The 25,940-nt window shown below is 35.5% G+C and overlaps 1 protein-coding gene across 1 annotated transcript in view; it reads right to left on the bottom strand.

The window, feature by feature from the left end:
• Positions 1 to 20,709, bottom strand: part of LOC140147203 (dnaJ homolog subfamily C member 16-like) — a 66,967-nt gene extending 46,258 nt beyond the window's left edge. The window contains exons 1-10 of the mRNA XM_072168987.1: positions 20,487 to 20,709; positions 15,659 to 15,725; positions 15,019 to 15,141; positions 12,410 to 12,593; positions 11,493 to 11,680; positions 9,626 to 9,889; positions 7,302 to 7,432; positions 4,368 to 4,554; positions 3,526 to 3,711; positions 854 to 942 (exon numbers count right to left, since the gene is read on the bottom strand). Of these exons, the coding sequence (XP_072025088.1) occupies positions 854 to 942; positions 3,526 to 3,711; positions 4,368 to 4,554; positions 7,302 to 7,432; positions 9,626 to 9,889; positions 11,493 to 11,680; positions 12,410 to 12,593; positions 15,019 to 15,141; positions 15,659 to 15,725; positions 20,487 to 20,650 (1,583 nt within the window). The 5' untranslated portion in view covers positions 20,651 to 20,709. The remainder of the gene's footprint in view (positions 1 to 853; positions 943 to 3,525; positions 3,712 to 4,367; positions 4,555 to 7,301; positions 7,433 to 9,625; positions 9,890 to 11,492; positions 11,681 to 12,409; positions 12,594 to 15,018; positions 15,142 to 15,658; positions 15,726 to 20,486) is intronic.
• Positions 20,710 to 25,940: the final 5,231 nt, after the last annotated feature.

Below are 25,940 nucleotides of genomic sequence, written 5' to 3'. Positions count from 1 at the left end.
TAACAATTTTTAATTTGTTAAAAATTCTGAAAATAATCCAATTTATTTTAAATCAAATGAGGACAGGACATGTATGGATGATAGATAAGGGCTTGGTCACCCAACTTTGCACAGTATTTTTGTGGGACTGGGACATGAGAGCACATCAGACACACCAAATTGCATTCTGAATACAAATTATGTCCTTCTGATATCAAATAATTTTGATTTTTTGAAACTTACTATATTATATATAACACAAATTTTTTGGCACATTAAAAATGACATTTTCAACATTTAACAGTCCTCAAAGTTTATCTAATGATATGTATTTAAAGTGTATGTGTCTGGGACTGGGCAGAAAAGCTGACCATCATATTAAAAATATTTACCTTTCATATTGAAGATATACATGAGGTTTCCAAAAAAGACCTAAAAATACATATTGTATGATTGGTCAAGCCCCATCAATCATTTTTTTTTTATGTCGAGCATATCTTGGCATTAACAGCTGAAATCTAGGAGATAATGCTGACGAAGCTTCGGCCAGGCACAAGTGACCTGGTGAACGAAGGGAGTCACCGTAGATAGCTGGTCGGGGTACTTTTACAGGACAGGCAAGTGTAGCCGACAATCGGGCGTTACCCTGATCGGAACCGCCTGTAAACGAGGTCTTTATCATGGAATAATGTATCCCAATTGTGTTCCAGCCATCATCACAACAACATATATATACAGCTAAAACACCTGGCTTACGATTCAATATTTATCTCCATTGTGGTACTTCACACAAAAGATACATAATACAGCTTTATTTGTACCACTCTGAAGCCAAATATTTAGCATTAGTTTGATAAATTGCATTTTTACTTACACACTTCCAGAGAATAAAGAATCTTTTAGTGAGACCAAATAGCCAACAATCTTCTGCCACACATCTTTAAAAACCTGTAGCATCCAGTGCTGAAAATAAAAATTTGAATAAGATGTTTAAGATCTCCAAGGTCACAGGAATTCAGCTATCACACAGTAATCTCAATACAAGGTTCTACCAGCAAAGTGCGTACTGTGCGTGTGTACACCTGTCATGTGCATGCTTTAATTACCCGTATGCTTTGCAAAAACCTTCTGTCGTGTTGCTAGAAAACCACAAGAAACATATACATACTTTTTGTGCATGCATTTGCAAGGAGAACCTCATTTTGGAAGCCAGATGGCGTATGCAATATATGAAGAGCTTTGTTGCAAAACCCTTACATCCACTTTTGACTTTTTGAGAAAAACAGCTTTTTTTAATTGTGCAAGTATTACTTGTTCGATTTGATTCAATTTGGGATTGGATAAAGTGTTGATGAATAGAAACTAAAAGACTAGGTTTGGGACAATTTTCAAGGCTTCCTATTTATTTTATTATTTCTTTTATATCGCACCTTTTGTGGATGTAAGGGGTTTTGCAACAAAATAAATTTACCCCTTTTCTAGAAACCACCTTTGCAATCAAATTTGAGCCCATTTGTTTGCATTACATTATGTAACTTGATTAATGCTTTGAAAATCAAAAAGAAAAATTGAAATATCTCATTTACTTTTTTCAATTATGAATTTTAATTAAATTCGGAAAATGGCATTTTTGGGTATTTCGAAGCTACACCTTTTGTTAATTAAAATGATTTTTTCAAATATAGTGACCCAAAAACAGTTCCTTTTGGTTTTAATAGGTAAAGAACATTCCAGGCTACCATTATACATCAAAAAATTTAAAACAAAACAATTCTATATTCATTTTAAGTTCAGATTTCCGGAAATTCCCGAAGATTTCCCAAACGGGAAATATGCGATAACGCCGTAAGGGAAGGTAGTATGAAGGTCAAACAACCACCAAAATGTGTATTTTTACCCACACTATAATATTATGCCAATAACTCAATTTGGCCAAAAGTGGATGTAAGGGGTTTTGAAACAAAGCTCTTCATATACAGTATACTGTATACAGTAGAGTTCATACGCAGCCACACGGTACATGGAGGATAATACACACCTACACATGCCCTTTAACTTATAACTTGGGATATTGTTGCGAGAATTTGGCCCGGGCCACCAAAATATAACACAATTTCCACTAAATTTTGTTCTCAATACTTTTTGTGTAATTGTGGATTTGGAGAAACTGTCCTGATGAAAAAAAAAAAAAGCTCATAAATCACTTTGAGGGAAAATCAAACCAAACCAAACAAACAAATCTAACAAAATTTATGACCAATTCTCACAAGAAAAATATTCACTTAAGGCCAGAGTATGGGAGAGAACATGGACCTTTTCGAGCATCATTATTTCTGAATTGCATGTCCAAAGTATATAAAAATATACATTTTTGGAAAGGAAATGAGTCAAGGAATCCCATGGTGACGTCAGATTTGTTCAAAAATCTCAAGTTTTTGAAAAAATCACAAAAATTCACTTTTTTACCTCAATTTTTTTGTGACAACTTAGAAAAAAATCTGTTCAGAGTAAAAACAATTCAGTTAGCTTTTCATGAAGTAGAGACATGAACTTAGGGAAGGTTTTATTATTTTTTTGAAATTTGTCTCTTTTTTCGAAATATTGAAAAAAACATGTGAAAAAAGCAATTTTGTCACTCTATTAAGCTAAAAATTGAACATAATGGTGTATATTTTTGTTTAAAAGAAATATTTTGAAAAAATGAGAAAACCTTCCCTAGACTTTGATGTACAACATGTACTCTAAATGATAGTGCAAAAAGTTTACCTTTTGCTTGCATATTTTTCGAGTTATCTTGTCACAAAAATCATGCCATATTGTTAAAAGTGAACTCTGAGAAATCGATGTTTTAGTAAAAAATGTCAAAATTATGCACAAAACGTCCTTATATTTTAAAATGGTAAGGCTTTTACGCTTGTAAAAGCTGTATCTAGTGCATGGTCTAAATATGCATCTTTTTGCACCAATGAATCTATAATGTCTGCTTTCAGTGCTCAAAAATTCAAAATAATTAAAAAATCTAAGTGGCATTTTGACTGCAAATTTTTGTTTTGTTTACACCACATTTTGCTGGCGTTAACAACATACCGAATGCGCCTTGACTGTGTTGGACATACGTGCAGAGTTGCGCCGCATCACACAACGCGAAATGCGCGCGTAATCACAATATTTCGCATTCGCGCATTTCTGCCTCATTATTTCCGCCAATTTACTAAGCTGTCTTGAGCCATGTGACTTTTTAGAGTTGAAAAGAGTGAAATAAATCAAGCAAAAATACGAGTAAATATTAGCAAGTTGTATTTTATCAGTTTCAAGTGAAAGAATACATCTTAGTGTTGATAAATATCAAGAAATCTCAAATTCGGGCGTGGACGAATGTGTCTTCCATTACTCTGGCCTTAACTGAGCTTTTGGCTTGTGGCTGTTAAGCATTTATTAAACTATTATTGATCTTTATGAGTGTCACAAGATACTCATCTAACAGAAACCTGCATTGACCCAGTAGTATTTAAAAATAATTAAACAAAGATTGCCATGTATTCTTACTGGTGCATTTTCATCATTGAGTTTAGGAAGCTCCACCTGCTTAGTCAATAGGTTCTTATTGGTGACCAGCTCTTGTAGATATGTTCTTATTCTCTTCTTATTACCACTGATGTTGTTACCTTCCCAGCCTCCAGGTAACCAACCATACTTGGCTTTCTGTCCATTACGTCGCCATAAAATAGCAACCTAGAAGCAAAAAGATAACATAAACATTTGCTGGTATAAAAGGTTTTTTAGTTTTTTGATCCTGACAAAATCATTATCAAAGACTCATTTTGGGTTTTTGATAAAGATTTTTGCAAGGATTGAAACCTCGGGTCACTAACTAAAAACGTCAGAACTTACCTATGCAGGCTTTTTGTTAAGGGTAAGCATTTTTCTAGCAGCTCTTTATGTTCTTCTCTAGTATTTTCTGCAGATATATTAATTTCCAAGCCATTATTCAATTAATCACCCATTCAGTGACTTCCCCACAAGAACGTTCTACATGATTTGTATGAAACTTAATTTTTACAATTCAAAAAAGGTCTCGACCATAACTATTTCTTTGGGGAGAAAAATCAAAGGCTGGTTTACAAATTCTAAAACCTGGTTTTACTATACACAAAACTGGGCGTTTAAAAGTAGTAAAAAACATGCCATACATGTATCAGCATTGTACTGTCCGATGATATTTTTCTGTTTGTGTTTTCATTTCTGTTACAACACTTTGTTCTCTGCTGTGACTTTTGGCACTTACTCTGAAAATGTTATCTTCATTCATGCTTTTGTTCTTCTTTGTTTTACTTCTGGAATAGTTTACTTCAAATAAAATCTTATACATGCCCAAACACCGTACTCACAGATAGTCTATAATTAGGCACATTCTCATCTTTCCCGAGGGCAGACATGAAAGCTCTTTGTCTGTCTCTGTATAGATACACAAAATTAGTCTCCTCAGGCCAAGAGGTAGTCTCCAGATACACCTGACGGAATGATTCCTGGTAGTCATGTGTTGCACCTTCACTGGTAATCAGAATTACACACAAGCTGAAATACAAACATTTTGAGGGTGTTATTTGGTTCTTCTCAAGTGACTGCTAGCAAATCATAAATGTCCTTTAAACCAGAGATTTTAGGGCATGAAATATATCTTAATTCTTATCAGAGTCTGGTGATAAAATGATGTGAGCTGGCTTGAACTTTTACTAAGGGATCTTTATTAATTAAATCAGGGCATTCTTAAAGGATGGCAAATTCAGCTACTTCTGGTAATTCAGTGGCCTATCACACTCAAAGGAGCTTTATGTACAAACATATGCTTAGTATCCTTATCAATATTTCAGTGTAACCACAAAATAAACCAATTCGCATTAAAGTTTTCAATGCATTGCGGGACAGGTTTTGCAGTTTTGGGACACTGAGCTCTGACCTATCAGGAAAATAGTTTTTTGTGCTTTTCAAAATGTTCAAAATGTTTTACTACAAAAAAAAAATTGAAAAAAAAAACAAACAAAAAAACACAAAAACATGGTTATCTCACAAACTATTTAAAATATACTAATGATAACATGATTACAATAATAAATTAATAATAATTAAAGCAATTTCCGGCCCCAATAGGTCAGAGTTCAACAGGTCCAAAAACTGCCAAAACTGTCTCACAGTGCTATATATAGGAACTGTAATGCTGATGTCACTTATTAGCATGAAGGATAAGTGGAATGCACACTGTGGATGATAGGTCCTACTTTCAAGGCACTATTCTGCTACTATGAGGATCATTCTATAATTTAAAGAATTTAATCAACAAGCTATAAAACTTTTAACTGTAGAAAGGAAAACGAGCAAGGTACACCAACTTGATGTGGGGAAACAAGTAAAATACAGACTAGACAATATGCAGGGGGGGGGGCAAAACCAGCAAATGTAGGCATAGGAAGTAAGCAAAGTTCGATAGCCAAAAATTACCAGTTCCAAGGCTCACAAAAGTGCTAAACCTGCAAAAACAACAAGGATCAATGGTAATACAAAATTGCACTAGAACAAGTGATGAAAATCACTGTGCATATAAACAGACACGCTAAACCAAACATCCAGAGTAGGCACAAAACAAGCAAAGTCCGATGGCCAAAAATTGCCAATTCCAGAGCCCACAAAAGTGTCAGGAAAACAGTACACTGCAAGTGATGAATATCACTGTGTACATATAGCAGTCAAACACTAAACAGACAAAAAACAACGACGTTTGAGCAGATAAACTGCTCTTCTTCAGGGACAGACAACAAAATATAAAAGCAAACAACGAAAACTACATGCTGTAATTTAAAAACAAATTCAAGTCAAAAACTGAAGGCAAGTTCAAATAGAACTCAGTAGCAAACAAGATAAGCTCAGAGCAAAATAAGCATGTCTTACTTCAATGAAGCACAGTTTACAACAGTGAGAAACTGGAAAGCATTATGTAAATGAGCACGACCACAGGACAATAGGGTATTGTCATAATTGACAGGAAGTAGATGTCAAGAGGGGTCGTAGTCAATAGAAGAGTAAGAGAATGAATAGAGGGAGATAAGTGGGCCAATGTCACTCAAATTTAAAAGAGAAGAGTCATGCATATTACAGAACAATTATTTTAAATTATATGTTAAAAAAGAGAGAAAAAATACAGCAAAAATTGCAGAATAAAACACAAGTTGAGGAAAGTCTCATTAGAGTGTAGTATGCATACAGAAAGAGGGGAGGGGGGGGTAGAAAAACAGAAGTAACAATGCAAATGGTCCACGCATGATAAACAAATTTTTTTTAAACTGCAGTTCATGTGGATAGGCCTGCAGTGAAGTGGTAAAGCCAAAAATCACTAAAATCAAAGCACAGTAAAATACCGTTACAAATTAGCATGAAATATGCTAAAATAGGTAGTGATACAAGGTCTACTAAAAGATTGAAAAACATAGGCAAACAAAGGAGGCCTACAGTGAGAATGCCAAATGTGAATTGACACATCAAGCATGTACAATACATGTAGATCCAGTACATGTAGTAAATGAAAAAGTAATTAGTAAAGATATGCATGGTGCAATAAATATTATACATGTAGGCCTGCATAATACATGTGTTAAGAAAAGTGAAAAGCCAATAATTGCTGAATCAAAACACAAGTTGAGGAAGGTCACATATAATAAAATGGCAGTATTCATGCAGAAAAGGGGGGGTAGGTTTAGAAGTAGAAAAACAGATAAAGTAAATGCACATGAGCTCATATGGACCGTGCATGATAAATCCAATTCTCAGTGCATGTAAAGACCTTTAGATGAAAGTGGAAAGCCAACAAATCACTAAAACCAAAGAGGGGTCGTAGTCAACTTTTGTGGGCTCTGGAATTGGCAATTTTTGGCCATCGGACTTTGCTTGTTTTGTGCCTACTCTGGATGTTTGGTTTAGCGTGTCTGTTTATATGCACAGTGATTTTCATCACTTGTTCTAGTGCAATTGTGTATTACCATTGATCCTTGTTGTTTTTGCAGGTTTAGCACTTTTGTGAGCCTTGGAACTGGTAATTTTTGGCTATCGAACTTTGCTTACTTCCTATGCCTACATTTGCTGGTTTTGCCCCCCCTGCATAATTAATAGTCTGTATTTTACTTGTTTCCCCACATCAAGTTGGTGTACCTTGCTCGTTTTCCTTTCTGTTGTTTATATTCAAGGTATCCTCTTGTATCATTTATTGATCCTTGATGTGTTTTGTGTCCTTGTCCATTGGATTCACCATTACCCACTTTTTCTTTTAACTGTACCTTTTAGTTTGAAAGAGCGGCGTTTCCTTGCACAAGTCCTCGTACACTTCTTGGGATGACAATCTGGGCACATGAAGGTACTTCTGAGATGACAAAGTGTCTCGTAAATTACTGCCTAGTAAACTATTTGCCTGTAGTCAACACAATCATAATTATAATGTATATGGTAAGTAATTGTATCAATACAATTTAGTATACAATGTATGTTAAAGAATCTTATAGCAAAGGGAATCACGAGTAAACAAGCATTAATACTGAAATCAATAATGTGCAATTTCAATAAAGAATACGATTCTTATTAGTTTTCTACAAAATGTTAGTTTCACTGATCACATTATGTCCCCTGTTAATTTCGAGCCAACAAATGAGATAAAACAAAGAAAATTGACCTTTCTTTCCAGCGCCTATAATTATCGTTAATGCGTGTATTAGCTTGTCAATGGGTAGTGAGCTGCACACAGCTGGGACACATATAAATAAGATGTAAGATGAATAGCAATACACAGTTTATACATCACTGATTCAATGATACACATGCACAAGTTGTGTCAGCCATTACTCAATTGGTGAACTCAGAATAAATTTATTACAAAAACTTAGAATTTGTAATTAAAAGCACTTCAGCTAGGCTCAGTCTTTCACATGGTATTTAAGTACACCATTGGGCATTACAATCATGCAAAAAGTAGAAATTCAAGATGAATTGAGGGCGTCGCTGTGGAGCAAATCAAACATTATGGCTTAGGCTGGAGCAAATGAAACTATATATATATATATATATACGAGGGGGTATCAAAAAGTTTTAGAAATCGCCCAGAAGTGAAAGAGCTATATCAATGAAATTTTGTCAGTGCAATCACTGGTTCTTATGTACGTTATGGTCCAAAAATGGTCTCATAGGTATGTTTACTTTTTTTTACAGGTGGCACTAGATGCCAATAACCTGCTGCCCCAGTTACTGCGCATAAACTGCAATATTGAGAAAATTGAGGCAAGCAGCATTATTAAGATCCTGCTTTTGAAGGGTTGCAGTGCCTAGAAAATTGATGATGAAATGGAAGTTATCTTTGGTGGTGATTGTGATATGTCACTGTCGCTTTTTGGAAAAGGAATTTTTATTTCATCACAGATTCTCTGATCACTGTAACCCTTAAAATGGAACTTAATCATGCTGCATGCCTCAATTTTCTCCATTTTGCTGGTTATGCGGTTACATAGGCAGGTAGTGACATCTAGCTCCTGTAAAAAAAGTAAACATACTTATGAGACCATTTTTGGACCATAATGTACTTAAGGACCAGTGATTGCACTGACAAAATTTCATTGATATAGCTCTTTCACTTCTGGGCGATTTCTAAAACTTTTTGATACCCCCTCGTATATACTGTAATAATCAATGTAAATGGATGATTAGGTATTTGGTTTGCAAAACAACTAAGACAATCTGAGTGACAATTAAGGATCTAACCAAACCAATATTCCATACATGACACCCAAAGTAGTGCACCAAAGGAAATTATGTTATCATCACTGGTGTTCGAGAATCAAAAGAAACAAATGGACAACTATGAACAAATAATCTCAGAAATCATAGATAGAATTGTTGAAGTAATTGAGAAAAATAGATATTGCAAAATAACTAATGGATATTGCAAAAGAGACAGCAAATATGCAACTGCAGATGTGTCATGAATTTCCACCTCCGTCATCAAGCTAAAAATATATTAACGTCACAACAAAAGAAATTGCTGATACTTGTGCTAGGGTGCAGACTGTATAAGATGCACCTTTGCTGAATTTGCATTTAGGAAAGTAGGTAGGAATAAAGAGAGAAAACAAACAAAGAAGTTGTTTATTTGGGTTGAGTTCGAACCCGAAACCCCTCATGTACCAAGCACTAGGTCAGTGACCGGTATGTAGCTACATTGTACAGGTGTTTCGCTAGCCCAGCCAACAAAAGCGTCCGTATACATCACTTAGGGCAATTGCTTCATCACATCATGTGGGATGCACGCACACACAGTGCATATGTCTTGTAGTATTTTGTAGTACCTGGGAGTATTGGAGTTAATTTTGATCACATTTTTGTCTCAGCCCTCAGTGCTGTCATATGTTGCATAGAAAAGTGTAACTCTGATCTGTTTGATCCCTGCAACAAGTTACATTGAAGAATTGACAAATAGCTAGTCACTTCAGATAAATAATAACATACATGTATGCTTGTGAGAAGCCTTATTTCCTTTTAGGAAAATGGCAATTACTATAATAAAAGCTTTACAAAAGCCCACTGAGAACAGGCCTGTATAGATTTAACGAAAACATACCTCAAACTTTTCGGCATAGTTTTCTGTATTTTCCTTGAAGATCAACAGTGTTGGTTCACGTTCATTGACAGCATACTTGAAAACCAAGTCGTCTGTGTCGCGACCTCCAAGACGGGCAAATCCCAACTTGATCTGCTGACGGAACTGTAATGCTGCCAGTTGGTAGAGTAGGGAAGGACCTGAACGACGAGAGAACAGTAAAGAGCGTGGTTTGTTGTCCCGTCTCCATGTGCTTAGAAATTCATCGCTGTTGTTGTCGGTAACCTGAAAGAAATATATAATGAAGCAAAATGTGAAAAGTCAGGGGAAGTTTAACTTAACATAAAACAACAACTCAAATTGAATCACTTTTCATACATGTACAGTAGTGTTTGACAATTGCCTAAAAACATAAAACAGAGTACTGTTTAGAGAATAAAGTTTTTGCTTTTTAGCCACTGTCGTGCATCTACATGTATCATCTCATATAACACACTTTTTTTAAGTAAAAAGTTTTACATTAAAATCGATCAGTTCCGTTGTTACTATGCACTTCCGAATGGTTCACATAACTAGAGATGCACCGATCATGATCGGCAGTTCTGAATTGGGCCCGATATTTGCTTAACTGGTTCTGAATCGGGATCGGTAAAAAATGTAAACATTACCGATTATTGCTTCCAGCCTACTTTGACCAGCATTATGTTTTTGCTTTCAAGCTCACAAACCAGCTAGAATCAGCATGCCTATGTGGCCTCAACATTTTTCCATAAAAATATTGCTTACGATAACGTTTCTAGAGTATTCCGATGCTTAACCCCCATAATGCAACGTGAGACCCGCAAATGTGCAAGTCGCCATTTGGAGTAATTTTTTGATTTTCGGACCACTAAATTCACGATTTATAATATGGAACTTTTCCAAGCTTTTATTAAAAATTTGAATTAATATCTAGTTAAAACATACTTTTAACTACACTAGCATTAAATTATAGCGAAATATTTCAAGCATTAATGGAACTCGGGCAATTCTCTGAGAGCAAGTTTTTACCTATTTCAGAATATCAGCGCCGATATGTGTGCTGGCTGACATCGCTACACAGTGCATGTTTCCAAATTCGGTGCATGTAATTGTAATAATCTGGTTCTGGTTTTGAATTGGCCGATCACTTAGTAGCATAATCGGTAATCGGTGATCGGGCAGCAAAGGCTGATCGATGCTTCTCTACACATAACGAGTACGCTTATTGCGTTGACGCGCACACGCTGAATCGTGTTATATCGTGTCATAAGATTGCATGAACGTTCATAAGTGTTTAAGAATTTACTTTAAATCACAAATTGATCACAGTTGCTTGCTTCATGCTCTTTATTTGAGTTAGATGTTTGTGTTAAAAACTGTTTGGTATCATTCCTATGGTCTACATTTTTGAAATTTTTTGGTGAAAACCAGTTCAAATATCATTGGCTAACTGTAACATTACACCACAATTTTCTTCTCCTTAGCTTCAAATCAGTGGCTATATTGTAGAGTGAGAGTGCAATACTTCATGAACCTCTGCAATATCCACACCCCAAGTGGAGAAAAAGAATTTCTACAACATACAGTTCCCTCTGAGCATTATTTGTTTCCCTATTAGGTACTTAAGTTTGTTCGGCTTATACTAGGCAAAAATTATCTGGTTTTTGTTACTGTAGGCGTCAATAAAGTCACAATGTACGCTCACATAAATTCATATAAGCGTGCACCAGTCACACATTACGCAATACACAACTTACTAGCGTAAGTGCTGCGGTAATCAATACACAATGTTATGAGTCTCATTTTTTTCACCTATAAGCCAAACAAACTTTACCTATAGGTAGCACCTAGATTAACCAAAACGTACCGTCGATACAAGATGAGCTGGTAGTATCTGTTGCACAAAGTGCTTGAGGTTATCTTTGCCAATGTGGTTATCTCCATATGATGTGACTCGCTCATCCACGATGCCAAAGATAGATGGCCAACGATAGGCACCAATTTTACGAGCAAGATTGTAGTCATAATCTGCATTGAGAATACCCATTCCTATGCCTGTGGGATACAGGGACAAAATAAAGTACCGGGTATACATGTTTGAATACAACTGAATATGGGAAATGTCAAAGTGAGAACACAAGATTTTCTTTTAGTGAAATAAGATGAAAATCAAATTTTTCTATTCAAATAGCAAATAGAAAAATAACATAGTTAAGGTGGTACTACACCCCTGATAAATTTTGTGACTAAAAAATAACTACACATTTGGTAACAAAAGTTATGTATATTATAGGGGCAAGGAATCCAATTACTTCATTGAAATTTCAGTGATTCAAGACAAGTGGTTCATAATATATGTTAAGAAATGAGGTACATTCTAGCAGTACCTCTTTTCTTATCATAAATAACATACCGCTTGTCTTGAGTCACTGAAATTCCAGTGTAGTAAGTGGATTCCTTGCCCCTATAATATACATAACTTTTGTCACCAGTGTGTGATTATTTTTTGAGAAAAAATGCAAAAATAGTCACAAATTTATCAAGGGGTGTAGTACCACCTTAAGTAGGTTAAATATGAAAATGTATTTTTCTTCTAAGCTAAACTAAGTTTTATTTTCACTGATATCAAATCTCCTGTAAATATGTTGTTACATTTCTTAGGGAAAATAAATTTGTTTTGATCCTGCAAAAATGTAATGCACTTAATTGCTCCAAAAAGGCACATACTCAAAAAGAAAACAAACCAGTGCCATTTTTTTGTCTTCTCTGAGTTGATTTTCTTACCCATTTCCTCAAAATCTGAGAGTAGTTCATTCCAAACCTCTTCTACACGTACACAGTTAAAGCACCAATTAGCTATGACCAGTAGGAGCCATGGCTTGTGGTAACTCTGGGGTGCTATTACATCATCATATTTGGAAAGGGTGACTCTGTGTGACTGACGGAAACCGCTGTTTTGATTCTGAAACTGGTATAACCAAATACAAAAGACATCATTATTTAATTAACACAAGATTAATGAAGGTTTCAACAGTATCCTTGTCGAAACATACCTAACAAGGATGGAAGAGGATAAGATATCAAGCCTGTGAATCAATTCCAGGACCCCAGGTTTATAACAACTGTCAATCACCGTAACCACCTGCTCACAAGTGTCATAATCATGAACACTGTAAGTTGCTTATCTGCAAATGGCCACCAAACCCTATCACCTGCTCCCCCAGCATTTGCACACATTGGTTGTTTTATATGACTATAAAAATCAATCCTATGAAAGAAGCTACAAGCCGTTACTTTAAATGCTGTGGACATGATAATGATGCTGAAAATGAATCCTCTTTTCAGTCGAGTGTATGCTGTAGAATTTAAATTGGGTTGAGTATATTTACTCATATTCTGGGATCCTCTTTTGGTTATGTTTTGAGATTGGGATTCAGGATCCTCAGTCGGGATTGGGATTGGGACAGAAGAATAGAAGTTGGGTTGAGCCTTTTTGCTCTTGCTTTGGAATCCCCCCTTTTTTGTTTTTGTTTTTTTGGCTTGTGCGCAAACCCTGAGCTTTTATGCTATAATGGCTGGAATCTTTAAAGGTCCGTAACCCGATCGACAGCATCATCCCCGATTTTTTTCATTGTTGATGAGGTTTTGGTATCACATAATAGATACTATTTTTCTCATTACTATCCTGAAATTTGACGCTCCAAGTCGATGTATTTCGGAGAAATCATGAAACACAGCGGTTTTACAGGTATACCAGTTGTTCGCATTTTACACGACACGGGAGTTTTGGGTAGTCATAGAATGAAATCGGAATAGATTCGGAAGACTTCACCCCAGTACCAATTAGATCATAAAAATACATCAAATAGGCCCCTAATGTCAAACTATAGATGGCGCTATAATGATATAAAACAAAAAACAAAAATAAAGAAATACATAAGAGGCGAAATAAATAAGGAAACATGACCTATATTGTCAAGCATGATCGAGGAATATGAAAAAATTATGAGAGCACCTCCCCCATTAAAAAATTAGTTAAAAAATAAAACAAAGAAAAATCATAAATATGTGAAAATGTGCATCATATAGCTAAAAATAAAGAAATAATTAAACGAAGTAAATACAGCATGGGCTATCTTGTCAAGAATGATAATGAGCGCAGTGATATGTAATGTTTTTAAGATTAATCAGTATGAATAGAGGGTATAAAAGTGTACAGGGCGAGCCGGTTTTTCAGTACCAAGGCGAACACTTCCTGTTTCCACGGGACATGCGCTTTCGGCCGTTGTTTGAGATGCCTGACCAGAATGCAATGCAACGCAGCGTACCAGTGTATTGGCTTGCTAATATGCTAATTATTCACATTTATGCTGAAATTGTTCCGTTTTCTCACATAGATTGATAAAGGGGACAATATTTGACATTGTGTGTAAGTTTGAAGAGAATCCATATCCTAAACCGATAGGGTTACCCCCCTTTAATTGCAGATTATATGAAAATAAAATTATTGTCTATCCTGATGATCAATAAGTGTTGCCAAAATTTTGTGTTCCTTGTCTCTGTCTGGGGTTAACAATGTTTTGCTTACAAAGCAATGCATTGGGTCATTACGAAAGCAGCACATTGCTCTGGGCCTCCGAAGTTGAGATATGAAAACCAAATGCAATGAGCTGTTTTCTAAAGCAACCCATTATTTTTTTTGAAAAGCAACACGTTTCCGAAACTTTTATTTTCCATTGGCTGCCTTAGCAGCGCATTGATATCCAAAGCAACACAATACATAATGTTGACCTCCTCAATGACTTGTGATAAAAGAACACACTTCCTGTTATGCCTTTTGGTGCAACAACATTAGGGCTCATATTGAAATTCCCTTACACAGGAAGGTGTGCGCCATCCTGCAACTTTCCTGTGCTAGCCTTTTTTTGTTAAAATCCTGGGCAGGGTGTATCACTGATGCATATAATCCATCCGTTTTATGACCGAGCTTTCCTGAGGTGCGCGCTTAGCAAGGGGAATCCTGCCTTCTTTCTGTGTGAAAACGTGGTAGTGTATTTCAATATGAGCCCTTAGGCAATAGAACCAAATTAGTTTGATCTTTTGATCGACCATCGATGCTTGGACGATCCGTATTATTTATAAAATCAATTAATTGACTATTGTTAATTGTGATTATTACATATGAATCTGTGCATGTAATGATATTGTCCGATACAAATTTGCCAGTAATTCTGATTGATAGTTGTTATTTCATTTAATAACAAGCATAGTAGAAGCATCGATGGTCGATCCAAAGATCGGACCAATCTGGTTCTGGTGCCTTATAAACCTGAGGAACAAAACTCCCAGTTTGTTCCCCGACAGATGCATAATTAGTATAAGAATCAATTTACCTTGAAATTAAATCCGCCAAAGTTAAATGTTTGATAACCCCCTTGCTGGCTGCGCTGCTGCCCTCCATCATCCACTATTCCATGTAGGTCATACTGTCGTCTCTTATCTTCATCACCTACAATCTGTAATCAAACAAGGCATTGGAATTACTAGAAAGTAGATTTGCTTAAAAAGTTACCTTTTTCAGAGTCATCATTGAGCAGCGACGTAGCTTGCGACACCATCACGGCATCTTCATTCAGCTGAATGAAGACGCCGTGATGGTGTCGCAAGCTACGTCGCTGCTCAATGATGACTCTGAAAAAGTTAACTTTTTAAGCAAATGTCAAGCATGACAGAGTCCAATATCAGTATCCATGCTGCTAAGAAAGTAGATGTTTAGATTGTATTGTAATTAGGTAAGTTACATTTTGTTGATAACTTCATATCAATTTTATGGAAAGGCTATCTTTTTTGGCTTTCCAGCCTTTCCCCTGCAATATGTTTATTTCTTGCATTATACTGCTTTTACTTCCTTTTCTGTTCATTGTAATAACTTATAGACATTATTAGTATTATTAGTACTTACATGAATATAAATGTTATTATCAAGTAGAAATAACATTTATTTAGGCATCAAATTATGTGACAATGTCTTACCTCATATGCCTGTTGAATCTGAATGAACTTCTCTTGGGCATTAGGTTCATTATTCTTATCAGGATGCCTACAGAAAATACAAACATGAAAGAAACACAGAGTCACTAACTGTTAATTTCACTTAATTTTACAAAACAAACCCCTGATCCCACCAACTTTCAAATGGCCATAGAGCAATACATTAATTTGGACTGCCAAATCAATTCCATAATTTCCATTATAAATATATCTAAAGGCAAAAAAATTAAGTCTGAGGGGAGTATTTCCTAACTGAGTTTGAACATAAAGCTGAAGATAGGAATGGTGTGGGTTCTATAAGGAGATCCCAAGTCTTGATATATAGGGCGTCATTTCCATCCCATATGCATGATTTTTCTCTAAGAAGAGCAGGTAACTCCCAAAACTTTCAGAAATGTATATCGTCCCTGCCCTCACCGATTTTTGGAGATTTTCAAATATTGTTGTTATATTTCTTATTTGCTGCCTTCTAAAATTGTTGTGATATGAAGAGACATGTTAAGAAGTTCTTGGTTATTGCTTTATATAAAACACATTGCTAACACTTTCTTCAAGCTCATGAGCTAGGAGTAGGGGTTTGGGGAAATAACAAAAATATTAGGGGCCTTTGCAATTGCAATTGCATTTTTTTACATAGAAATGAATAGTACCCGTATTAGTCCGAGTATAGTCCCACCCGTTTTTTATGTGAATTGGGGGTGGGATTATACTCAATTTCAAAAAAAAAAAAAAAAAATTTTTTAAGTTTTTTTTTCCGGTTTTGGAGTGTCCTGGACCTAGACCTAGATGCTAGGATCATTCATGGTTGACCTAAAAAAAAAAAAAAAAAAAAAAAAAAAAATTCAAGATATTTTGTATTTTTAATATGAAAATTGATACTTTGTTTTCATGTCATACTCTATTAATGATTTCAAAATGCATTCAAATTCAATGCATTTTGAAATCATTAATAAATATGACATGAATATAAATTATTTTTTTTTTTTTTAGGTCAACCATGAATGATCCTAGCATCTAGGTCTAGGTCCAGGGACACTCCAAAACCGAAAAAAAAAATTATAAAAAAAAAAAAAAAAAATTTTTTTTTTTACAATTTCTGAAATTTTTCGAAAAATGGGGGGTGGGATTATACTCGAGCGTGGGACTATACTCGGACGAATACGGTACATGTAAATGGTAACAAATTAACAAATAGTAGGCTAAGGGCATCCCTCACCAAATTTTTAGAAAGTCTGGACAATATTATTTATTTTACTTCAATGAGTCAACAGTATCTTTTGAGTAAAGGTTTCCTATATTTGAAATTGAACAATTGAATTTTGTTGCAGTAGAATTTCAGCCAAATTTTTGATGCAATCCCCATCCTGATCAGCTGTGTTTTTGCTCGAGAAGTCTAGCCATAAATTTGCTCACTGATAGCTTCACCTTCGAGGCTAGAGACCATAGCATTCAAAATCTAGTCGGATTTACTAAAGCACAACATGGTGTAAAGCAATGGAAGTTCAGAAGTAAACACAGCTGATCACGACAGGCATCAAAAAAAATAATAAAAAGGTTGCTAAAATTGCATTTCAACAAAAGTTTAGACTGTTCAAAATAGGCAAATTTTAGTCAAAAGATGCAGTTGACTCATAGCATCGAATGCGTATTAAACTATCGTGTTCAAATTTGAAGTTAGACTGACTTCTCGAGTACCGTACGCAGAGGTAGCGCTAGGTTGCTTTTTGGACCCACCAAAATAGAGTTCGTTTTTTAAATTTTCTGCAAGTTCAGGGGTCCCTGCAGACCCCCAGTTTTTCAATCTAGCGCTATTGCAGACATAGGCCTACTATTTATGCTGCATTTGTGCAACTCAGACTCACCAAACTCTACTCCGGACCCCTACTTTTTAATTTTCTGCAAGTTCGGGGGTCCCTGTGGACACTGGAGTGTTTAGTTCTAGCGCTACCCCTGACCGTACGGCAACTGTTTTACTTCTGAAACATTACACAGTAAACACCACAACGACAAATGTAATGGTCTAGCCTCAAATGTGAAGCTACATGTATGTGATTGATTTTTGAACTGCATATTAAAATTATAAATTTTATGAAATATTCATCTGCACATTCTGAGCCTATGGAGGTAAAGAATCACTTCCAAACTTTTGTGATCCAGCCAAATTTTCAAAGATTTTTTTATCTGAATGCAACTTGTATTGAGATACTGAGTCTGAGTGAATATTTATTGTATTATATTGGAATTGGATAAGCTTAAGGGATCTGGAATGAGCGTTTATTGCGTTTCGACAGTATTTTTTGTGGGACATGAGAGCACCTCAGACGTATCGAATTGCATTCTGAATACGAAGCATGTCTTTCTGATATCAAATAATTTTAATTTTTTGAAATTCACGATTAAATACAAATTTTATGACAAATTAATAAAATTTGATATTTTTCAAATTTTTGAGATATAACAGTCCTCAAAGAAAATTTTATAAATTTAATGATATATTCTTAAAGTGTATGTAGCTGGGAGGAAAAGCCGAAGATCAATTGAAAATTTTGACCTTTCATATTGAAGATATGGATTTTTTTCCCAAAAAGGCCTTTTTTATTTTGGCGTTTTGGGAAAAAAATTCATATCTTCCATACGAAAGGTCAAAATTTTCAATCGATCGTCGGCTTTTCATCCCACCTACATACACTTCAAATATAAATAATCAGATTTATAAAGTGTACTTGAGTACTGTTAAATATCAAAAATATCAATTTTAATGATTTGCCATAAAATGTGTATTACATTGCTAATTTCAAAAAATCAAAATTATTTGATATCAGACGGACATTCTTCGTATTCAGAATGCAATTCGATATGTCTGATGTACTCTAATGTCCCACAATAAATACTGTCCAAACGTTATGAATACCCCACCCCTTAAGTTTATAAAAAATAAAATCAGTTTTGTATTCACTAACACTGAAATTCTGAACGAAGCAAATCATGAAATACCGGTATGTGCTCTTCTGCTGCATGCTGCCTAGCTCGAGATACTCTAGCTAAAATACAGGTTTGCATTTACTATCTTACATTATCTTGCTGTATTTCAGCTAGAGCGCCAGACAACAATCTTCCGGGTTTTTTTTAGAACAATACTATTACGTAAGACGAAGAAGAAACCCGCCTCGGAGCCCGCCCTAATCATTATTTCATTGTACTTATTGCAATTTGCCTCTACACATTACATAATCAACACAAAGCTTTTGTGAGGATTAGTGAGTGGATAAGAAATTGACAGCGGATGATACGAAGGACATGCCGATTGTTAGTTGTTAGATTGTTAATTAGCAATTCTCGCTATTCACAATAAAGAGGCGCCAGCGGATTTGCGATGTAATCGTGGCGTATCATGGGAAAAATTCGACATCCAACTCCGGCATAATCTGAATATTACCATGCTATTAGGAAAAGCGTGACAATATTTTTAGTTTGTCAATATAACGGTAAAACACGCAAATCGATACAGAAAAAATTAATTGTGCACATTTCAAATCACATTATTAAGTATTATTGAGTATCGATTCGCGTGTAACACCTTTATTTTGACAAACTAAAAAATATTGTCACATGTTCCTATGTAATAGCATGGTAATATTCAGTATTATGCAGACTTGGATGTCGACCTTTTCCCATGATACATCACGATTACATCGCAAACCGCTGGCGGCGCCTCTTATTGTGAATAGCGAGAATTGCCGCAACGTTTTAGTATTTTACTGCATGGCATTCCGCAAGCACCAAGACAAATTATGCCGTATTTTCCAAAGATCATCTCATATGAAGTAAGCTGAATGCGATCTGTACTTTTGTTACATTCCGATCGCTTTTGATCACCTATCGGCGAATTTGCTTGAAAACACGCGAGTTCATGTTGTGTAAACATACAATGTAATTAGCATATAAAGACACAAATGAAATTACGATGCAATACAATGCAATTTGAATGCGCAACAGATCTATAGAAATAACGTGGCCCGGATTTATGCAGAATTAGACCACATCTGATGCTGCCAACAGTAGGCATGCTCACCCAGTTGTAGTAACTACAAATTTTCGAACGTTTGACATGTTTGAGGACTTGTTCTTAAGTTAGACATGATCACATTTTGAACTTGTGAGGGCGGGCTTCATTAAGCTTACTTGTGCACCAAGATCCTGTCTTAACTGTGTAATCCAATAGGAAAATTAAGAAAATATGGATTTTGACCCTCAAAACTCCAATGTAGCATGATTTTTAGAAAATCTGCATTTGAATAATATTTAATACTATCAAGTAATGAAAGCCACATTTCATGAAACATTTGCGAAAGTTTTGTAAAATGGCCCTTCGTGCTCAAAAATTTAGCCATAAAATACATACACACATGTTATGACATAGCCTGCCATTGATAATGCTGGGACACACAATTTGGCCCATTTTGGGACATTCAGGCAAGCATACGTTTCCTCATAACATTGCCAATTATAGGCCTACATACATGATTGACCCCTCATTTTTTAAGTTAAATGATTCTCTTTTGAATGAAAACAATTTTAGATGAATTTATTAAATTTCAAAATTTTATTGAACATGCCTACTTAAGTCCAGAGTACCGGTATTGCTAGGACTAGGAGCCTGCCTGCAATCTACATGCATGTAGTAAATTAATAATAAGCTTACTAAAATATTATCTGATATGATCATGATACCATGGATAGTCAATGTCGTAAAACATGAATACATTATTACATTGTACATTCAATCAATCAATGATTTCTGAATACAAACCATTCACGGGCTAATTTTTTGTACGTTCGCTTTATTTCTCGCTGACTGGCTCTTCTACTGACTCCAAGAACAGAATATGGATCTGGAACATTACAAAGTACATCAGCTACAAGTACACATAACACTAATGTACAAATGATGCAAGAAATAGTTCTTTTCAACATTTTTTCAGGGGTCTAATACCGGTTTGTAGAAAAATTGTTGCTGTGAGTTGACATTACAATTTACGACAGCTTAATGGTATGAAATTCCTTCTCAGTACGAGCACCGTTACTGGTATAACGCAGGCGGTGCAAGACTGAGACCATAATACCTAAATTTAGGTATTATGGTCTCAGGTGCAAGACGTTATTTTATTCAAATTATTTTTGTGTGTGAATGTTTTTTGTTGCAATATTAAAATAATTTTATTATTAAACACGCTTACTATAATTCCACTCTTTTGCCTGTCTCTATTTTAATAATTGGCCATATTCATATTGTGTTTACCCAAAAGACCACAATATATCTGTATGGCTGGGCATTTTAAGAGCGAACCCCGGGCATCGAACGGGCCACGGCGTGGAGCTCGGTGAAGATGCAAACATTTTCTGTTTCCGAACGCACAGAAACGTTTTGTGTCATCATTGGCTGTGTGGGCATTAATTTATTAGGCTATTAATGTACTACTGAATAGCCCAATACAGTACAAAGAACCACGAACTTTTGGTTCTACAAAGAACCCGATTGGTTTTCCAATGGGGTTCCGAACCAAAAAAAAGTTTTAAGTCAAGAAAATGGTTCTTTGTAGAACCATATAAAGCTTGAAGAACCTTTAAAGAACCTTTAATTAAGAACCCTTCAAAGACTCTACATGACAAAACGATTCTTCAGCCAAGAAAATGGTTTTATAGGCCTAGAACCAAAAAACGCTTCACTCTGCTTTCACTTTTGTTAACTTTGCGATGAGTCCTTGAATTAATTAATTGGAAAGTCCCTGCATGTTTAAATCTTTAAGGTTCTTTACAGAACTTTTTAAGGTTCTTTATAGAAATTTAACATTGCTTTATGTGCTGTAGGCTTATAGGCCCTACGGGATAAAACTTGAGAGGTTCCAAGTTGCATTTTTTTCTAAGAGTGAATAGGCCTACAATATTTGTTATCTACAATAACATAAATGTCTTAAACATAAGTAAGTAGCAGATTTTAATAATGAAATTATGCATATCAATATGCTAATTAGCTAATTAATTAGTTTGGTGTTCCAATTCCCCCACAGCAGCACTTGTTTAAATGTGACACGGTTCACTTGGCGTATTAGGCCTACTACAAATAATTCTTGGTTGATTAGCCCCCGGCCCCCTGTTGATTTTTAAAATATCTGAACCCATTTCCCCCATCCAGATCATTGATATGTAGGCCCTATACCTACAAAAGAAAGTGTATTTTTACATAGCGTTTGACCATGTTTATAAAATAAACATGACAAAAATTATTTAATATCAGAAAGATATCAGAAAGAATTCCTTGTATTCATGGTATTCAAAATGCAATTTGGTGTGTCTGATGCTCTCAGGTCCCACAAAAAATACGTGAAATCATCGCTATCCGATCCCAAAAATTTGGCACGTGCAAAGGGGTGGGGGTGACTGGTAGAATTTTTGACTGGCCGAGAGAGGGAATCGAGGGCAAGCGATATTGGCAAGCTAAGAGGGGGAAAAGTACATTTTGGCACGCCGTTTGAAAATTCCCCCACCCACCGGCCGGGGCAGGATCATTATTATTACACAACCAAAATCCAACTACATTCATGTACCCCAGTTCAGTTGTCCCCCTCCCGTCGTCGTCACGTCCGGGTATGGATTTGCATTTATCCCCTTTTCGCCTCTATTAATAAGTTATTTCTGTTTACAATCCTTCAAAATCAATGCCTTCAATTGATTACCAGTATAATGATTTAGTGTTTTCATCTGAAAAGTTTTGCCGAGAAATTGGACATCTTTATTTTAATTACTTTAATGCATCATGTGGCGATTTCTAAAACAATGTGCAATTTTATTTGTGTTCAATATTATTTCAGATCGCAATATGAATTTTAAAAATATAAGCCTTAACTTACGATGCTTACCCTGAAAATAATAATGGTGTGAATAAAATTATTCCCAAACAAAATCGTCACAGAAGTGGTCGATACTGGGTCTTGTACCCCAGCTACTGCAAATACAATATTTTAAGATCGATCACCACAGTAGACACAGTAGTAGGCCTATATCAGCAGTGATGAGTTCTCAACATACATGACATAATTGTCCAAGATATGATATGAAAATGTATGACATTTTGTTAATTTTGTTAGTTTTGTTGACCGCTGGTGATTGTAACGTAAAATGCCCAATAAAAGGAGCCGGTTATGGAATCAAGTTTTATGCCAGGAAGGACGCTGCAATACGAGAGGAGTTGAACGTGAGTTGAACATACATTTTTCTGCCCTACAATAAATTTCTTTAGTGTGTAATAATCAGAATAATTTGTTGTGTAAATGTTGTTGTTTTTTAAATAGATTTTTCAAAATATTATTTTTTGCACGACTTTTAAATTGTTTTAACAAAATAATATACGGCATGCGAAAGACAAAATACCCCGCTAAATGAACAAAATGAAATGTTTCACTACACGTTGACCATGACTGAAGACTTAGTTTTAGTTGTATACTGCGAGCTGAGACAAATCACAATTTAATTGTGGTGGATAATTTTAAACGTCAATGTAAAATGTTAAACTTCAACTTAGCATTACTCTCTAAATAACTTGTACCGCGAAAGGTAAGAAAATATTTTGGAAATGGAGATTTTATAATTTGACAGACAATTATAAATAGACTTTTTAAAAAATGTTACCATCCTGGTTTCAACACTGGTTACTATTGTGAAGAAATGAAGAAAAAACAAGCGAATTTTCAAATTATTTTTCTTTACATTTTGCATATTTTAATAGCCTATATCTCAGAACTGGTCTGGGCGACTCGTTAACTTTTGCTAAAAGCCATCTCTCAGTAAATGATCATACCCAGCAAACACATGTTTTTAAAATGTTATAAACGTGTTATAAACGTGTTTTCATTTTGGTCAAAATGCTTCAATGCCGGGTTATAATAAATGAAAGGTCATGAAAACATTTTACGTTTTATATGAAATAACACTGCATGCAACAACATTTATACAATCTTTGTCAATATGGTATTGCAAAATGTTTTTTTGGCAAACGTTTTTGCAAAATACTTTTAAAAAGAGTATGTTAGAATGTTTTCATGGATTTGCATCAGCAAGTTTTATTAAAACGTTTTATACCATTTATACGCTCGTATAACCCAACATTTGAACGTTTTCTGGTGTAAAAAAATTGTGTTCAAGTAATTGCTGGGAGTTGCTGGGTTCAGTCTCATACTTGTTTTTTGCTTTGTTGGGGGTGTTTGTTTCAGGTTAATTGGCATTTTTGTTTTACCCTCTGTGATTAGTGATTCCAGATAGGTTATAACATGTATAATATGTGACCAGAATCAAGCTAATGTCGGCAATAATGAAACTAAGATACAGGCAAAATGTGAGGAGAAAAAACAATAATAGAACATAAGAAAATTGATTTTTATTGTATTGTATATTTATTAGAAATCACATAGCAGCCAACGGCTGAATTGCATGACATTTACATTAAAAATAGCATTATATGAGAAATACATACATTATATTTATAATTAAAACACTCAAACATTTAAAACTTAAAAATAAATAAGAACACATTATAATTGCACTTGACTGGATTTGGAACAATATCAAAAAATGACTGGCAGGAAAAAACAAACTACCGGTACATTGCCTTTAGGATGTTGGTGAGAAAGCCTGGGTAGGGGACTATTTTGAAATCTTGGTCCTACATCTAAATGAGTCAAATTTTGGTTGTCTTCTGAGAGTCATGTGGGATTGATACTTTCTACCAAGGATGTATTTGCAAACACGCCTCTGAATTTTCTCACGCTGGGCCACCTGATAATGAGTAAGACCAGAATGCCAAAGTGGGGCGGCATACTCTAAAACAGGGCGGATGTACCCCTTGTACACCAATAACAACTCCTCGGGTGAGAGAGATGCTTCCTTCAGTTTACGGAGCATGAAGAGTTTACACGCATACACGGAATCAACTTGTTCATCCCAACATAAATTGTTTTGGATCATAACACCCAGGAGTTTAACCTTCTCAACAACAGCTAATTTATGATCATCGATGGACAGATCTACATGTGGGGTAGCTTTCTTACCAAAATAAACTTGCATGGCCTGACATTTTGAAGGGTTCAACTTCAATTTATTGCTCTTAGACCACTCATACAGGTCATCAAGATTCTCTTGGATTGCACTATCATCACTATATGCCCGATTTTCACCTATTGTCAGGTCATCAACGTATTTCCAGACTCTGCTGTTTGTATGCTGGACATCATTCAAGGCATAATTGATCATGGCAAGAAAGGTAATGGGTCCCATGTTGGTACCTTGTGGAACACCTCCAGAGAGAGTAACCCATTCAGAAAAGGTTTGCTTGTATTTAACCCTTTGTTTACGGGAGGAAAGGAAGTCAATCACCCACTCCACAATTGCAGGGGAGACACCCATCTTCAACAAATTGATGACAGCTATTCTGTGGTCTATCATGTCGAATTAGGCTTTGGTATAGTCCGTAAGGACAAGAGTGCTAACATTACCAGCCTTTTCAGCTCCAGAAACCATTTGATGGTAAACATCAATGAGGCAGTGGGTGGTTGACATTCCTTTCTGATTACCATATTGTCGGTGATCAATGTAGGGCTGAATAGCATCAAGGACCCATTTGGCTACACGACCTTCCGCAACCTTGGCAAGACAAGCTGTAAGAGAAATTGGCCTAAGTTTGTCAATGGAAGGGGGGTGCTTTGGAATAGGCACTACATTAGCTTCCTTCCACTGAGAGGGAACTTTACCTTGCCTGAGAGAAGAATTAATAATATCTGCAGCATGCTTGCTGAGTTCATAGGCAAATTCTTTCAGAACTCTTGGTGGAACATTATCCGGACCTCCTGCTTTTGAAGCAGATAATTTCTTAAGATCACCATAAATATCCCAGGGTTGAATGACAGGGGTGGATCTTTACTGGGCAAGTATGCAGGAAGATCATCAAGCTTGAGTGATGTTTGAGACTGAGAGAAACTGGCTAAGTGGATATTAATTTCATTGGCAACCGCTACATAATTTGTAGGATCAATGTTGGGGACATGAATAGTGTTCTCGACCTTATTCATGTTGGCAAGGTTACGTCTCCCTGTGCCATTTACCTGGTTCAAGTTTTTGTAACTTTCTAATCTTGTTGATGTTGTGAGAAACCTTTGCTTTCCGAATTTCTCGGATCACTTTATTTCTGAGCTTATTTCTAGCATACTTGTTTCCA

This window comes from Amphiura filiformis, chromosome 1, assembly GCF_039555335.1.
Source record: "Amphiura filiformis chromosome 1, Afil_fr2py, whole genome shotgun sequence".
In the NCBI taxonomy this organism is placed as follows: domain Eukaryota; kingdom Metazoa; phylum Echinodermata; class Ophiuroidea; order Amphilepidida; family Amphiuridae; genus Amphiura; species Amphiura filiformis.
Note: the sequence above shows the minus strand (reverse complement) of the source record. Positions and strands in the feature narration are given on the sequence as shown.